Source organism: Macrobrachium nipponense, chromosome 5, assembly GCF_015104395.2.
Source record: "Macrobrachium nipponense isolate FS-2020 chromosome 5, ASM1510439v2, whole genome shotgun sequence".
Lineage (NCBI taxonomy): Eukaryota > Metazoa > Arthropoda > Malacostraca > Decapoda > Palaemonidae > Macrobrachium > Macrobrachium nipponense.
In genome coordinates, this window is record NC_061107.1 from 91,655,508 (window position 1) to 91,674,036 (window position 18,529).

The 18,529-nt window shown below is 34.1% G+C and overlaps 2 protein-coding genes across 4 annotated transcripts in view; both read right to left on the minus strand.

The window, feature by feature from the left end:
- Positions 1 to 6,020: 6,020 nt before the first annotated feature.
- On the minus strand, positions 6,021 to 11,655 carry LOC135215512 (bifunctional endo-1,4-beta-xylanase XylA-like). Its single transcript, XM_064250320.1, has 4 exons — positions 11,432 to 11,655; positions 8,208 to 8,268; positions 7,874 to 7,915; positions 6,021 to 7,315 (listed from the first exon to the last, which is right to left on the minus strand). Exons 2-4 carry the CDS (start codon positions 8,251 to 8,253, stop codon positions 6,513 to 6,515), a joined length of 891 nt encoding a protein of 296 aa, XP_064106390.1. The 5' UTR covers positions 8,254 to 8,268; positions 11,432 to 11,655; the 3' UTR covers positions 6,021 to 6,512.
- A 5,759-nt stretch (positions 11,656 to 17,414) lies between these two features.
- Positions 17,415 to 18,529, minus strand: part of LOC135215513 (uncharacterized) — a 32,155-nt gene continuing 31,040 nt past the window's right edge. For all 3 annotated transcript variants that reach the window (XM_064250322.1, XM_064250321.1, XM_064250323.1), the window contains exon 5: positions 17,415 to 17,833. In XM_064250322.1, coding sequence (XP_064106392.1) covers positions 17,662 to 17,833 — 172 coding nt within the window. In that variant the 3' untranslated portion in view covers positions 17,415 to 17,661. The remainder of the gene's footprint in view (positions 17,834 to 18,529) is intronic.

An 18,529-nucleotide genomic window follows, 5' to 3' on the forward strand; every position in this document is an offset into this window, starting at 1 on the left:
AACGAAGGAGGATCTGCGAGACCTTTCGACGTTAAACGTCCTTTACTGAGTAGAAACTGACATAAATGCGGCAAAAAGACAATACAAGAAGATTCGTATAACTGACAGATAGGGATATATAAAGAGATTAGTACCTAAGTACTAATCTCTTTATAATCCCTATCTGTCAGTTATACGAATCTTCTTGTATTGTCTTTTTGCCACATTTATGTCAGTTTCTGCTCAGTAAAGGACGTTTAACTTCGAAAGGTCTCGCAGATCCTCCTTCGTTTATTTTTCCTTCATGGCATATATCTTTATTTATGGATTTATCACGTTCCTAACTTTCGTGATTCAGTTATACATATATATATATGTGCACATAATGAAAAAATTATGGTTGGTGTTAGTCTGAGTTAAAGGTGCAGTCTCCCCAAGAAGAATATAAAAGAATAACTATGGTACTTTTGTGAATTACCTCTTTCCAAATAACATCAATCGAGATTGTGCGATATTTGCTTTGCGGTACAGGAGATCAAAGTAGTGAATCTACAAGTAATAAGAAAACAAGTGCTGAAATTCTTGTCATGCATTTTTACGCACAAGTGCGCAAAGTATGTTGAGAAGGTTGCCGCAGAAAAACAAGAAAAAAAAAAGAATAAATGTCAGCTATCTGGATTTATTTCCTTGTTAGTTTCCTTTCTCTTTCTTTTCATAGCCAGTTCCAGTCCCCTCTGACTGAATAACTGCAACTTATAGTGTCTAAAAGAACACATCGCTGGGTTCATCTTCCCATTGCACATCATCATAGACTGTACCAAATGGATCAAGCCCAGACCATTGGTGGGCGTGATTTTTGAAGTTATCCCACGCCTCTGGTGTTGTGGTACTCCTGTCTTCATTACGTTTATTATATCACATATTATAACACAAAATACTTCTTTGCTGAAGCCATCATCAATAAGTAAAATTGTTTAGGTAAATTACAATTAATGCATCCTACAATATTGTATCATAGTATATGAAAGTAACATGTACTTATTAATAAGATTAATTATTGTCAATAGATCGACATATCGAAAAAAGGTGTTCAGTTTCACGTTGGTGTGTATACATTAGCAGAGGACTCCCGATAAGTCCCGTGACCAGTCTTCCGTGACCAAATCTTCAGATAATATTATACGCAATAGCAGTTATTTAAAGAGGAACATTTTGAGCCCATTTTCAGCTTGATAGGTTAACACAGGAAAACGTTATGGGCGATTTTCTGAACCAGGCCGTTTCAGTAAAACAACGGGCACCCTTCTTTAATGATGACCACCAAACTGCTGTTTAGCAAAGTGACGCAAAAGTTCATCAGGGACTTTTGAACACCTTAGTTACTATGCAAATAAAAAGTCATAGTAGGATCTGTTCAGTGCTTTGTCAACGATACTCCAAATTTGGAGGCCTAGCACATGGGCTACTCAGTACACATAATGGTTTTGAATATTGCAAGAATGATACATTAACAAGGTTGTCTCATTATTGCCGATATTTTTTACAGCACATTCAATCTTATATACATATATATATATATATATATATATATATATATATATATATATATATATATATATATATATAGATATATATTTCTATTTTATATATATATATATAGTATATATATATATATATACTAGATATATATATATATATACTATATATATATATATATATATATATATATAATATATATATATATATATATATATATATATATCTATATATATGATATACTATATATATATATATATATAGATATATGTATATATAAAATATATGTATTAAATATAATTTAGATATATAATAACATTATAATAGAATTGATTAGATAGATAGATGATAGATTAAGTATATTATATTATATATATTAATATATATAAATAGATAGAATAGATAGATAGAAATAAGATATTTTTTTTTTTTTTTTTTTTTTTTTTTTTTTTTTTTTGTGTGTGTTTTTTTTTTTTTTTTTCGATAGATAGATAGGATAGATAGAAGATATATAGATATATATATATATATATATATATATATATATAATAGATAGATAGAGATAGATAGATAGATATATATATATATATATATATATATATATATATATAATATATAATGTTTGTGTGTATGTATGTATTTCATCACCCACGACCTAATACTGAATTGGATTTATGTTGAACAAAAAGTGCTTTGAAAATGAGAATTTAGGAGTTCTCAAGGAATCTCCGAGCAGCAATCTTTTCCCCGTCGTCTTATCCAGATATAAATCAAAACTTAACTTCCTGTTGAAGCCATAGACAGCTTCGAGTCGTAACGGAAAAGAATTCTTTAGAATTCCCGAGATTCCAAAAATTCCGTAAACGCCAAAACTTAAAAGTTTGTCGGAGTTTTTTTTTTTTTTTTTTTTTTTTTTTTTTTTTTTATCTGAATATCCAGTCGTCTTTCATATTCCAGGATCGAGGTAAAAATATGAAAGACATTTTTCGTTCGGCAACTAAATTCAAGAAACTCATTTCAGAATATCTTGCACGAATTTGCGTCTAAAAATAACTTCGTTTGATATTTATATATGAAAATAAATACTACCATATGAAGTCAAGAGTGTATTGCCAGTGTTACGTAAGAGAATTAGTCAGGATTTTCATTTACTCGGGGAGTAAACCTACAAACTACTTTTTTTATTGTTGTTCTTGTTCTTGATGTTGTTCTTGTATGGGAGGTTAGGAACGGTCTATGGATGAGCCTAAAATGGTCTGAAAAGGGTGTTTCGCGTTGAGTTAAAGATACAGGTGTTTTAGGATAGGATATTTTTTTATGTTTTACCTATTAGAATAAAAGTGGAAAAAAATCATGTGCATGTTAAAATATAGCGTATTTATTTTAATTTTCGTCCATGAAACAAGGCTCTATTCGACTGTAGTTATTAACAGGTTCTAATTTATGTTAAAAATTAGGAATATAATGTTTACAACTTGTGCGTGAAGGGAAAATCTTGCACGCGTCCCGAGTAAGCTGGAGGTCGGATCACACCTTGTTCTTTAGATATCTTTTTTCTAGGAGAAAGGCTTTTCTATGGAAGGAAAAGTAAATGACAATATATCCAGTTTGTTTACACAACGACACCAACGTTGTGAGAATAATTTATTTCGTCAGACTCCAGTTTCCAACATCTTGAAAACTCCTTTACAAATGTAAAGAGTTGAGGGAATTCTTCTAAAAGTTTTCGACTGATTGATGAGAAAAAAACTTGATTATAAAGTTCAAATGAACAAGATCTTTGGTATAAATGATGCATAATCACTCAACTCTGATACTTATACCAGGATTGTAGAGTTGGTTGAAAAAATATCTACATAAGATTATATTTATTTATAAATTTTTCAAAATCTAATCCTTTTCCCTTCTAAAAGAGTGGTTCTAGAGATAAAAAAAAAAATCGACACAATTGTTACATAAACATTTACAAATTACCTGAAGAATTGTGAATCTGCTCCCTGTCAGAAAACTGCTACATTTGCAGTTTCATAAACTTATACATCTGCATATGCTAGACTTTAAAATATTCCATATTCTTCCATCGTCTTTGTCTCTTCACTTCTGCGGTGTTCCTTAGTCTAATATGCGGGTGTACAGCTTAATTTCAGGAGTAGGCACCGTTCATATAGTTTAATCCTTCAATTTTCCTTTTTTTTTTTTGTATTAGTTAGTCCTGGAATAGATGTGGGTACTAAGTACCTACCTCGTTGCTCCTTGCAATTAGTAGCTGAAAAAGAGGTTTAGGACTTCCCTGATCCGTATAATTTTCCCAAGTAATTAATAAAGAAATTAATAATTTTATACACAATGTAATAATTAACTGAATATTTTCAGATCCACTCTAACATGATTGTACTGAATTGTTCCCGGCTGTCTTACTCCAAGAGTTCAAAATTCTTTCAGACCTATTGTACCAACGGAATGAGTTCATTATTTTAGATCTAAGCATGTTATGAAATTATTGAATTATCTCAGACCTCCACTAGTAATAGGTTACTTAATTTTAAGCCTCCTTTAGTAATGAAGAACAAGAATTACTCAAGTAATGAAATGAAATGATAATTTGGGATATACTGTAATTATGAAATGATTGAATAACCTCCTACTTTCTTTAAAAATACAATAATTTTATCTCTTCACACTTGCTCCAATGATGGAAGTCTTGGATTATCTCAAACTTACTCTGACCATGAAATTATCGAATAATGTCATCATATAATCGTAATGAAAATGTTTGAAACACTACAGACTTACTCTCATGATATAATGAAGGAATTATTTTATACAATAACAACAAAAAGAAGTATTTCATGCCCATAGATTTTACGTTCTTTAATTTAATCACAGCGCGTTCACCTGATTAATTCCTAAAGATTTCTATTGCCTCTGTAGATGTTAACTATTTTTTTATGTTCTATCGTTGTGTATTACAATTACTTTCAGCAATTTAAGAACATCCTTTAGAGAAAGTGCTCAAAGTATTATTACAAAAATGAGTTCGTCAGTTGGTAATGTTGGCAAAAATAGTTACTGAGACGAAGCTCGAGCTTAGTAAAGATGAAATTTTGCAAAACTCTCGTGCACGAAATCTCTCTAAACATTAGCTTTTGCGGTGAAATTTTTGTCTGCATAAACAGTTCTTGAAACCAACATTTTACACATATAAATATTGAAATATACCTGTGTTTTGGGTATACCTTTGAAACTCATTTAGAATACAGAGAAAGGCAAAAAAACAAAAAAAAGTTCGTCGAGAGGTGAGGAAGCGCCAGAGACAAATTCGACCAACATCCATTCTTTTCTGTATCTTTGAGACAGCTTAGCAGAGAGGAAAAACAAATAGACGCCGTCGTTTAGTTTGATTTGTTCATAGATTAAAACTAAACGGAGATTTCCTGAGGAATTCGGAATTCAATTCCCAATCCAGGCATCTAAAAATGGGGAAATCCTCTGGTACATTTATTTTCGTTGCCACTTTAGTTCTTTAGAACTTACAATGATACGCTAATTAAACACTTTATATATATATATATATATATATATATATATATATATAGCTATATATATATATATATATATACCCTCCCTTTCAGTGTGATAGGACTCAAATGGTGTTAACCTTCTGTTTCAAAGCAATTACACATCAAAATGTGGTTGCTAGCCTTATGCTCTTCCCAGTGAATGCTAAACGGGCATATGTGCCGAGAGCGTTTGGGGTTCCTTGGCGGTCACCCATCCATAAGGAGCCAAAGTCTGCGTCGTTCTGAACTTGTTCTTATAAAGTCCAAGACGTATACAGGGATATTGGCACACCAAATTTTCTTTTCTATTTTGATATGCGTATGTACTGCCGGACATTTGACAAGGGCTTCACATTCTGACATTTTTTTACGTGTGGATTTCACTGCAATGTTAATCTTTGATAACAATTTTGTCAAAACTTCAACGGGGATGGAAGGTGAACAATTCGATTCCGCTTAAAAAATGTGTTAATAGACTTCTCTTCTAAAATGATGGCAAAACATCTCTGTAAAGAGAGGAAGTTCGAAGGATTGATATTATAAATGTCTAATAAAATCAGTAAACAGTCGAGTATGCAACTTTTTACGAGACCTTCTTGCATTAGAGAGCGGAGCTAGTTCTGTATACTCGTATATGTAACAATTATTTTCATTTTCGCAGTAACCCTTATCCTTCTTGCAAATCAAATCCTGTGAACCTAGACCTTTATATATATATATATATATATATATATATATATATATATATATATATATATATATATATATATATATATATATATATATATATATATATATATATATATATATATATATTTATATTATATATTGATAACTATGAAAATGAGAATCACATTCCATGCGTAAATTGTAAATATTTGTATTGGCCATGGTACTGGGCAAACCCCATTTATTAATGTTAATTGAAGGTTAAAAAGATGAAAATGCATTCTTCAAATTTATTTCCATATTCTTTTTGAAAATGAAATGTTTTTATTATTAAATGATTAACGAAAAACAACTAACAATACCCTATGATACAGGCCACTAATGGAGGTCATTCTGTTACTCAAAATGTGAAAAAAATCAAAATGAAAGTAGCTATGTATTACTTTTTAAAAATAATGTAATATTTATGCCCTGATGAAACAGAAAGCTGACGAGTAAGTCATCCAGCTTTTAGAATTAATAGCATTTGAACGAGAAAATTATGTCAACATTTTCCAGTCTTGTTAGTGTCTTTTTTATTTTTTTTTTATTTTTTTTTTGCTAAGCACATTTTAAATATTTAACTTTGTATAAGATTGTGTACTGATAAAACTATGAAAGTGATAGGGTGTCTTGCTTTATTGTCATACCAAAACAACCATCTTCTTAATACTTCTTATCTTTCTGCTGATGGTGTTTGTGCCATGGTGTTTATGGTGCCTTGGTAATTCATTTTCCTGCGGTAGCTTTTGCTGTTGTACTGGAAGTTCCACTGACTGTTGTTGTGGCGTTTGATACTGTAGATGATGATGCCACTGTAGTGGTGGAAACATTTGTAGCATTTGAACCTGTGGTGAACGTAGCAATGGAAGGGGTTGTGGTATTTGTTCCTGGTGCGGTGGTCGTTCTTGACATCGCGAGGGATTTGTCAATAAGTGTCATGTTACTCGATCCAGCTGATGCTGTGGTATTTGATCCTACTGAAGAGGGCGTTGATGTGGCATTTGCCAGAGTCCAGGGAGTTGCCGGGCTTGTTATGTTGATGTAGTTTCCCGCTGGGTTCGCGTTCGTCTGATTTACCGTAGTGCCATTGATATCCTCAGGCCACAGCCCCAAGATGTTAACACTCCAGCTAATGGTGTCGTTACCATTCTCTATGGTGCTAATATTACTCCACCATGAATCCCCAGAGTTGTTCCACTGGGTGAAGTTGTTGGGTATATGCCACCAATCGCTGTTACTGCTGCTCCACCAATCGTTGTTACTGCTGTTGCTGTTCCCGTTCTGCTGATTTCCATTCGACCAGTCGTCGTCGCTGTTCCCGCTGAACCAGTCAGTATTCCCGTCGCTGGTCCACCAGTCACTGCTGAAGATATTACTCCACCAGTTGTTATTGTCGCTGTAATCCTCCGGGCCATTGGTACTCACGCCGGGAGACCACGTGTCCTCCCCCCAGATGTTATTGATGTCATTGTCATTGTTGTTGTTTCCGTTTTCTGATCCATAATCTGGACCTAGCCAGTCCCATGCTCCTGCAAGGGGAAGGTGAGATGGCGTCAAGTACTAATTCATGGGAAAGAATAACTATGCGGTTATTGAGTACATTCCGGAATCATCAAATTCAATTATATTGAGAACAACAAAAGCGATCCAAAGATCATATCCTCAGCTGTTTATACCTACTCGTATGACATATGAACTCGTAAGATTACACACACACACACACACACACACACACACATTATGTATATAATATATATATATATATATATATATATATATATATATATATATATATATATATATAAACATATATATAAATGTAGGTGCGTGCAACTACTCTGTACAGTATCTCTCTCATATTTCATCAAAAGTATCAGAAATTAAACAGTAAAAGGAAACTGTGTGTATAATGTAGTCTGCGTTACCATTTAACATTTGGAAAATGAAAATTCATAAATAAATGATGAGCAATTCCTGAAATCAAGCACTATGACGGAATTGATATTCTGTATGATTGACAAATTTCCTTTTTTTATGCGTGCTTGAGTCGTTCATAAACTTCATATTGTAATTCCCAGTTTACTAACCTGAATCATCAGCATCCTCGTCGAATGGCTTACAAATTCCAACTGAAAAATAAACACATATAAATGATTAGGCGTGTTTTTTATTTTAGATATTACAGCATTTCATAAATTAGACATTTTAGGCCTTCACGAAGCACGCAGATTTCACAAAAATGTTCATTAGTGTTTGTATTCCCTTTCAATTCAACAGATCGTTAAGTGATTTAATAACTTTCGAATCATATGAACATTTGTATTTTAGTACTTCCCGGAATTGCTTGGAGCTTTTGCATATTCTATAATAATAACTCGTCTACCTCTGATTAGACTAAAGAACTTTGTTAACGGTACTTACTGTGGAGAAGAGGGAGGAAAATTAACAAAATCTTCATGAATGCCATATTCCAGCAGTGAATCTGAAACAAATGAGCGATGTTTTATTGGCAACGTCTATATTCTACAGATATAAGTATGTATGAGAAGAATTGTAAAAGAAAGCTAGAAATTAAAGAATTTTTAGCAGGCAGTTGGCTCATAGTATATATACTCACAATATATATATATATATATATATATATATATATATATATATATATATATATATATATATATATGATGTTCTGGAAGGTACTGACTGTATTGTCTGCATAACCTCCAGCTATGAGAAGTTGTTATTGGGGGTTATCTACTTTCTCTAGGTCTGTAACTGCATAGTAGAGTTACTGATTAACTTTCAGCCTCTTTTTTTGTATCTGTGTTATTATGGAGACTTGAACTACCAGGCGTTTTAGGGTTTATAATGAAAATCTTCTTAATTTCCCGTATTAGAATGGGTAGTATTTCAGTGCCATTATTCCATTAAAACTTTTACTTCCTAGACCTGCCATTATGAACTCCATCAACATCTGAATCCCTGTCGCCTCTGGCTCTGTAGCCTTTTAATATCAACGGTTGTTGTGGCCCTTTTGAGCTTCATTTAATTGGAAGATGTCTGGACAGTAGTTGTTTATTTCCACATTAGTTTGTTTCTAATTGTTTATGGTTACTATGAGACCCTAATACTTATAATGTTATTTTTTTGTACATGATGTATCTTTGGCCTACTTTTTCTTCTTGGATCGGAATCAGCGCATCTCTTGTGTATATTATTGTTTTCATTCCCAAGTCGTGGTTTAGGGGACCTCTGTGTCTATTTTGCCGATATCTCTGCTCACTGGAAGGTGTTTTAATGACTGCTTAGAAGGCACAGCCTCTTTCGAGCTTGGAGTCATTTCAGAGTGAACTAATCATCTTTGTATTTCTGGTTACTCTTAGTGTTTCCTTTCTATTTTGTGGTATCATATTCCTATGATGCTTCCAGCTCATTACTTGCTCCAGTCCTTGAAGATCCCTGAATTGGCTAGTCGCTCCAGTAATTGATCCTTTGTCGTCTGGTCCGTTTCCAGTAATTGCTGTCTTCTCTATCTCTTCCTTGAGTCTAAAATTTGTTGGGTAGGAGTAGAAGGACTCAGCAACACTTGCTGGGTGATCAATAGTCAATTGTTGATTTTACGTCTGGTGTCCTCTATGGTCATCGCAAAATCTTATGGTGGTAAAATTTGTTTTGCCCCAATGATCTTGTGGTCTAAATACATTATGGGAATTTCCTTCTGCCAGAATTAATTCATATTTGATTATTGCAATATACTCAAGATTCAATTCTTTATCGAAAGTCTAAGGATGGAGGCAATTTTGTGTTGCATGATGGTGACCTGAGACACAGGTCTGATGCAGGATGGTGTCATACACCATAGGTTAAGTAGCTGGACTTAAGGGATGGAAAAGTATATGTACTGGTGTTCAAGCACGACAATTCGCGAGACTGAAAGGGCTTTTGCTATTGACATTTAGATTTCTCCCATGTGTGGCACTTAGATTTCTCCCATGAGAAGCATCGAATTTTCTGTGCGTTTAATCTTATTGTAAAAGTCAGTTTAAGGGCTGCATATGGCTAGGGTCTGGTTTGAATCATTCCTTACGTGCATGACACCCATATAGTACAGGGTGATTGAAAAGTAACCCCCTATTTTAAAGCTCTTTTCATTTATTTCTTAGCTATAATTTTTACAAGAAATCAATATGAGAAGGAAGCGTATAGGATAAGATTTTATTTCAAATTCGATTTGGGCGCCAGCATTCGCCACCACCTTCTCAAGCAGCCCGGGAAACGGCATCGACTGATTTCACCAGGAACTCTGTGAGATGGAAGACAAGACACAACTTCTCGAATTCGCCCTTCAAGTTCTTCCAAAGTCGTAGCTTGCTCCTTTAATCAGCCCCAAAGAAAAAAAGTCGCAGGGTCTTAAGTGAGGGAATCAAGCTGGCCACTCAGGCGGACCACGGAAGTGGGCATGCAGCCATTCACAAGCAATAATAGCATAATATGGAGGCGCACCATCTTGCAGTGTTCACCCAAGTACTGATAAGTGGCCAGATTTTATCTTGCAGCATGGTGAGGTACCTTTCGGCATTGTTGTTCGTGAATGGCTGAATGCCCACTTCCCGGGGAGATGGATGGGTCGTCGTTGTCCACATGAGTAGCCAGCCATGAAGCCCTGACTTTGCACCCTGCGACTTTTTTCATTGGGGCTGGTTAAAGGAGCAAGGTACTCTACCAAACCAAAGACTTTGGAAGAACCAGAAGGGCAAATACGAGAAGTTGTCTTCCATCCCGCTCAAATCGAATTTTAAATAAATTTCCTTGCTATAATCTTTCTTCTCAGTCATTTCTTGTAAGATTATTGTTAAGAAATAACTCACAAGGGTTTTAAATTAGGGAGTTATTTTTCAATCACCCTTTACATGGGAAGGCTAAGGAATACACTATAATTCGGCCCTTCTGCGTGGATGTCACTAACCTAAGCAGAGGTAGTTTTCAAGTACAACTAACATTTAGTCATGTTACAAGGGTTAAAAACCCCCTAGACTGGCAACGCCCTCGCTGAAGGACCGGGTCACCATACGACTTCCGCCTGCCATCACTGGGACTGCGCGTATCCATTATACGTAAAATGACTGGCTTGAGCATCGTCTCCTTTCATCTACAAAACGTGCATTAAATAATCAGTGAATAAGCAGCCTTTAGTGCTATCTTCTGTAGTGTGCACCGTAATCCTGAAGTGATAGGAATCCACACCAAAGCCAGGCATTGAAAATTCAGTATCAAAGAATGAACTCGCGTATAAACCTCGCATTAAGCAAAGCATAATTCTCCCTACCTGGCTCTGACAACCAAGGTTAAAGAAGCATTTAGAAGTGGTGAGAAATATCTCCAAATCTAAAGAATAATAACAACTACAAAAAACAAAAGACAAAAAAATGATTCTGCTACATTTTTAGTAGAATGCAAAATATACGTACAATGAACTACATTACCATTAGAATTCATCCAGTGTTATTTCTTCAGGCAAATTATTCATAACTAGAATTATTACTTATGAGTTGGCTTTCTGTTTATAAGAAATTTTAGTACTATCCTATTACGCTTGTATCCACTCTCCGAGATGAAGAAAACTATGTAAAAACAGTCGAGTGACTTACTTCTCAAAGGCTAGATTCCTGCAGTAACCGATATTCCTAGTAAAACTGAACCACTCCTATTAGCTTGCAAAACGTCCTAGGAGGATTTGACACTGGAGGACCCAGAACTGGGCGACCCAGGGAAGGAATGCCCCCACAGACGGTCAAAAAATGTCTTCCACTGTTCTTGTCAGCTTTACGATGGTCTACTGTATACAGACACTAGCCAACTACTGAGCTCTTCAGACCCAGCAACCTATTTTTAAATCGTTTATTTCACAAAAGCATCATTGTTTTGCATCATATCATGAGCACATCTCATTCATGAATGGCATGATAATCGGTGTGAACTGGATACACAACACGGATGTTCTTTTGTATTATGTAAAATAAGGTATACATGAGGTGTGCTCATTCTTTTACTTCCTCTCTCTCTCTCTCTCTCTCTCTCTCTCTCTCTCTCTCTCTCTCTCTCTCTCTGTCACATCATTCTTTCTGCTCGTACGCGTATGCATGTGTGTTTGTTTTTATAGGTGAGCACAAGTAAACTTAGCGATAGATATATAGCAATGGTCTTGAGAAATGCGGGACACCTGCTTGCAATACAGTGCTGTACGCAAGCATATTTTATATAAACAAAGCGTGATCCGACCTCCAGCTTACTCGGGAAACTTGCAAGATTTTCTCATCACGCTTAAGTTGTAAACACTATATTCCTAACTTTCAACGCAAATTAAAACGTGCTAAAACCTATAGTTAAATAGATCCTTGTTTCACCAACCAAAATTAAAATAAGCTATATTTTATTAGAAATTATTTTTCTATACTGTTCAACATGCACATTATTTATTTTTACATTTTCATTCTAATAGATAAATCTTGAATATCTTATCCTAAAATTCCTATATCTTTAACTCAACGCGAAACATCTTTTGAGACCTTTTTATGCTCTTTCATAGACCTTTCCTACCCCACAACAACAGCAACAAAGTAGTTTGTAGGCTTACTCCTCGAGTAAGCGATAAACTCTGATGTAAACAGACATGGCGTCTCCACCATGAACTTTTCTAACCTCTGTATCAGGAACTGGGCCATACTCGGTTTGCTGTGGATTGCTCCATGCTCTTTAGCAGCCGGAAATTTCACCTTTGGTAAAATGTACTGTTCCGTCCATCTCTGTACCAAAGCCTCGGTGTCATAAACTATACAGTGGGCTTTATACCACTGATTATTCCCTGGTTTCTTCATCATTTCCATCCAAAGTCTTTTGCTTTTCAGTTCCCTTTTTCCTTCAAAGAGAGTCGGCTCCATTATACCTATAAGTCTCAAACGTCTTTATGACTTTATGTATGCCTCTCTTTTCATTATAACAAACGCCTCATGTTTTCATATTCTACGAATTCTTAAGAATTCTAGTATGAAAAATGCTCGTATCAAAATTATTTCTCGTAGTTCATACATTATAGATTTTCCTTTTAACGCTTTGCATTACTTCTTTGACTTACAACCTATGGAAAATAGCTACATATATATAATTATTTACATATATATATCTCTATCTATATCTATATATCTATATCGATATATCTATGTATATATAAAGGTATAAGCCACGAAGGAAGGATAAGCAACGGAGTTTCCCTCGTGGCTTATATCTTTATGTATGGATTTATCACGTTCCAAACGTTCGTGATTCAGTTATACATCTATCTATATTTCTATATCTATCTATATATCTTTATCTATCTATATATCTTTAAATCTATCTAATATATTTTATCTATCTATCCATCTATCTATAAATATATAGATATATAGATATATAGATATAGATATATATATATATATGATATATATATACGATATAGATTTATAATATAGATATATATATTAGATATGAATATAGAGAATTAGATATATTAATAAGATTTATATAGATATAGATATATATATAGCTAGAATTATAGATATAGATATAGATTTAGATTATAGATATGTATACCGTTCAAAGATATGGCGGTTATTAATAACTCGAGCAATAGAAGACTTGAAGGAGGAAGACAAAAAACAATAAGATTAACATTAAAAGCGCTTTTAAAATGCAAATACAAGACATAATATATTATAAAGATCAACATTAAAACTAGAGAGAAAGGAACAAGCGGTCTTCCTCGACAACTCTTTACCTTGGGTGTGCTGTTGCCTTTTCTCATTTCTGGTTTATTCTTTCTGACTTCCGTCCCTCCTTTCTCTCTTAATGCTGCAGCTAGTTTTAATTTTGCTATTTATTATGTATTATGTCTTGTATTTGTATTTTAGCGCTTTTAATGTTAAATTTATTGTTTTTTTTTGTCTTCATAGCTTGAAAATGAAACTTTTGTGTTCTGAAACGTTGCAACAAATGTATTTTAAGGACCAGCTGAGATGTACATACTTCCTCCTTCAACACACACACACACATACACACACGCATACATATACATATATATATATATATATCATATATATATATATATACATATATATATATGTGTGTGTGTGTGTGTGTGTGTGTGTGTGTGCGTGTGTGTGTTTTGAAGGAGGAAGTATGTACATCTCAGCTGGTCCTTAAAATACATTTGTTGCTATGAAGACAAAAAAAAAACAATAAAATTAACATTAAAAGCGCTAAAATGGGAGCAAAGCGAACTGGATCTGTGCCAGCAACAATTTCATGCAATTGCAAAGCCTCTGTTGGAGATAAAAAGTCGTCCAACAACAACAATTATATAAAAAAAAAAGATAATAGCAGCATCGACATAATTAGCCGAATAATTAGCCACAAATGCGAGCGTCGGCATTATTAGTTTAATGCGTGATTACACCCAGATTGTTATGACTAATTAATTAATCTGAATCAAAGAGAATAAAGTTAGGGCCTCTAATAGGCGCACTCATTGGCCACATGCAGAAATATGACAGTTGCATTAAGAGCAAATGGTGCTCATTAATTCAAGAAGAAGAAGCACAGTTCTTAAGACTAAGAAATAAAGGTCATTTTTGGTGGCTGCATCTTATCAGAATATTCACATTTATTTTAACCAATGAATTTCGTCTAATATTTACATTGATGTTTCTGCCGATGATTTTCGCCTGCTTATTGATGAAGTTACTTTTTCTTCAAATATCAGGATATCTTTATTCTAATTATTTCACAAAAGATAGAAATAAAATGCTTATTCTTCTGTGGTGATGAATGGCCTGTTTTATTCGAAATAATCGAAAATGTAATTTTTTGATCCGTTCACTGAGGCATCCCTTGTGTCTCTCCATGAAAAGCAGTTAATTATATACCCTGAAGTTACTCGACTATGGTAGGTTGGTCTTAGACTTGAAAATTATAGAAGCAGAACCTATAAGGGTTATTTTTGGGATCTTGGGCTTTGGGAGCAGTCTTGGGAAACTATACCTTCGCACTCAGAGCTTTAAATGAAAAATATTCTATGTCAAAACTTTTAGAAGAGAATTTGTTGTAGAGCCAACGGAATGAAATTTAATTTTCTTACTTCTGCTGACCTTCACAGATCAGAATATATCATCATGAACCGATTGATTTGACAAAGTTCGAGTTTCTAAGAAATTAGTATTAAGTTAGAGCCAAAATTTAGAAATTAGTATTAAGCTAGAGCCAAAGTAGATTAGATATGCGTTATATTCCTTGCAGCTATCACGCATTCTTCTGTTAATTATGTAATGCTAAAGCAGCCCATTATCCTTCAAACTCTAATTACATGCTCAAAATAAAAAGTATTTAAATGCCGACATTTCTGCAAGCGTACCTATATTAATCATGAGGTGTTATGATCGAGTTAATACATATTGGAATACAGATGTTTCACCAAAAGGTGTTAGCAACCATAATCAACCAATCACCACGAGGCGTTTTGAAGAAGTCTCCGGCTTTTGATTTGCAATGTTTGACTGGTTTGAATAACAGCATCAGCTGCCGGTTTATGATGTCTTTAACTTACGCACGGATTTCTGTCTTTGACTTATTACCCGACCGGTAACTCGTGGTATTTCGTGTATATATATATATATATATATATATATATATATATATATATATATATATATATATATAGTATATATATAATAAAGCGAATACCATTCGCTTATTTAATGAAGTCACGTGCATCTACTGTGATTTTTTAAGCATATATATATTATATATACATATATATACATATAGATATTCATATATTAACATATGTGTATATAGACACATACATACATATGTATGTATATTTATTTCATTCCTACGCTTATTTTATAGTCTTGCTTTTTTTAAAGTGTCCTGGAACACTAAGAGCTAAATTTGTTAACATCCTGTATATGTCACTGACAGAATAATATATATGTAGCTCATGACGATATCAAGTTCTTTACTCTTGCCTCGGGAGAGTGTTTCATATTTTGTTGAGAAATACTAATAATATTTCTCATTGCCAGTTTTTGTTTATAAATCAGTATTTGTAAAAGGTTATACATAAGAATACTTTGAACGTTTTCTAAATACTTTGAACCCTCGAATACACTATTTACCATTGAAAGCGAATTTATCAAATCCTTAAACATGAAACTATACACTATTTTTTACTGTCGTTTGATAACTGTATGAATATTATGAAAAATTCCTTAAAATGTCTTTGTCTTTTTTCAGTTACATGTGACGAACGCCTTTTGAAAACAGCCACGGGCAATGGCTTAAGAAACACAGGAAGTCGTAGATTTCCATATTCATGACTGGCTACAGCGTATAACATAGAACTTTATTGTCATGACTAGTTAGAGAAGAACACCTAGAGTTCCATCCAAGATTGTTACATAGGACGACATAAAGTTCCACAATCGGGGCTGTTCACAGATGAATACTTGGAATCTCATATTTTAGGTATCAGTATTAATTTCCACCATTGTTATTTGATTAGCTCAAATTTATGATATTTTTCATCATTTTAATCTACCTTTGCAAATTCAGATCCTCTCAGATTATACCATCCACCGCATAGTACAAGGTATTATTCTGTTAATTTGTTAATTTTAAGTTTTTTTTTTTTTGTTTTTTTTGAGGGGGTGATGGGGGCCGAGCAGTTCATGAGAGTAAGGTTTTCTACAATTTTTTTCGGATTGTTACTTTATTGTGTTAAATATTTCTTAGTTTTACCAGACCACTGAGCTGATTAACAGCTCTCCTAGGGCTGGCCCGAAGGATTAGAGGTTTTTACGTGGCTAGGAACCAATTGGTTACCTAGCAACGGGGCCTACAGTTTATTGTGGAATTCGAACCACATTATATCGAGAAATGAATTTCTATCACCAGAAATAAATTCCTCTGATTCCGCGTTGGCAGAGCCGAGAATCGAACTTCGCACCACCAGATTTGTAGGACTTTATTGTGTAATAACCTTTTCAGTTACATCGTTGAATCGTTGAAGCATCAGAAGTTCATACTGGCTCAAATACTTTTTCAAAGTTATTTGTGTATATTTATTTTTGTTTTATTTCTCTCACATACTGCAACCTATACTTCTCTTTTCTTTCTCCTTCTGGGGTGCTTTGCTTATTAGAGTCTTTGGCCATGTATCATTCTGCTTTCCCAGGGTTGCAGCTTGGCTAATGGCTAATCATCATCATCATCATCATCATCATCATCATCATCATCATCCCTTAGCGAGCACTAGGTCCAGCTGGCCAAGTTGGTACTGCCTACATCTGGGTCCAGAGCTCAGAAATTCATGTAAGAAATGCATCATCATTTCTGCTTGCTATTTTCAATATAATTTTGCTCTTCAACAAAATGAATGACCATTGGAATATCTGATTGCATGCTTCAGTGGGAAAAATCTTGCAAAGGATTTTAGCTTTTCGTTTCTTTTTATTTATTTCTTTACGTCCTCCAATTATTTTCTTACTTCTTGCATAGGATGAGGAGCCAGTTATAAGTAAATCAGAGGGCTTTATGAAAGATTATGACTCATTTATTAACGTAGGCAGTACATCAAATGTCTTTAAGTTACATACATATCAAATGTTAACATTATGTAATGGAAAGTGCAAAAGATAAGCAACGGTATGAATTGAATTGCTCGATACAAATCTGGAATGCAGTTGAGGCACAGCAATTCTTACTAAGTCTAGTTATCCAGGTACGATGACATTGTTGAAATTTAAACGAAAAGCTTTAAAAATATTCAACGCCACTGTTCATCCTAGTCGGTACCATCCTCATCTTTTCCATTATAAATGACAGAAAATATTTGGCGCTCCTCTCTCAGCAGCTCAGCGACGGGAAACAAACTCGCCGAGCGGTCTCCGTTGCTTGTTCCCACGGCTGAGTCCTCTCCGAATCCAGCTTCGCCAAGCTTGTCTTTACACAAAAACCTGTTGGACCACGAAGAACATTGATTACGCAGATCACGATCATATATGAATTAGAATTTAAATAGAAATCTGTTTGGCTGAAAAGAATTTTGATTACGCGAGTCATGGGTGAGTAAAACAAAAGATTGCTAATGAAACCCGTCTGAGCGGAAAGAATTTGATAAAGCAGATCATAGGACGATACAAAGAAATAAGGGAATTTGTGTTGTCATGTCACTGTAACGTATAGAACTGGAAAAGAACATTACCCAAAGTGAACTGGAGGAACACTAGTCCATGATATTAAAACTAGCTTTGTATTGCTTAAAATTAAGATAAGTAACAGGGAAAAGATTCATATGCACCAGCGTAAAACAACTGCAGTAACAGTCGATCGAGACTATTATATTTGCAAAAGAAATTGGAAATCACATTTTCATGGAATTATAGGAATGGGTGAATCACATATTCCCAGTCGCAAAATTCTTCATTATAGGAATTATACAAAAATGGTTTTGTTTAGTTCAGGACACCGAAAATTTAATATGCGTCAGTCAGGCAGTGAAAAGTGTTTCAGAATAGCGTTTCAGTCGAAAACCATAAGAGCCTTAATTTGGCAGTAGACCAATCTTTTAAAAGTGCCAGGCCGACAGGAATTGGAAGTCCGACAGGAAAATCGCAGAGATCATTTGAAGATAAGTATTTTTATTTTTTTAC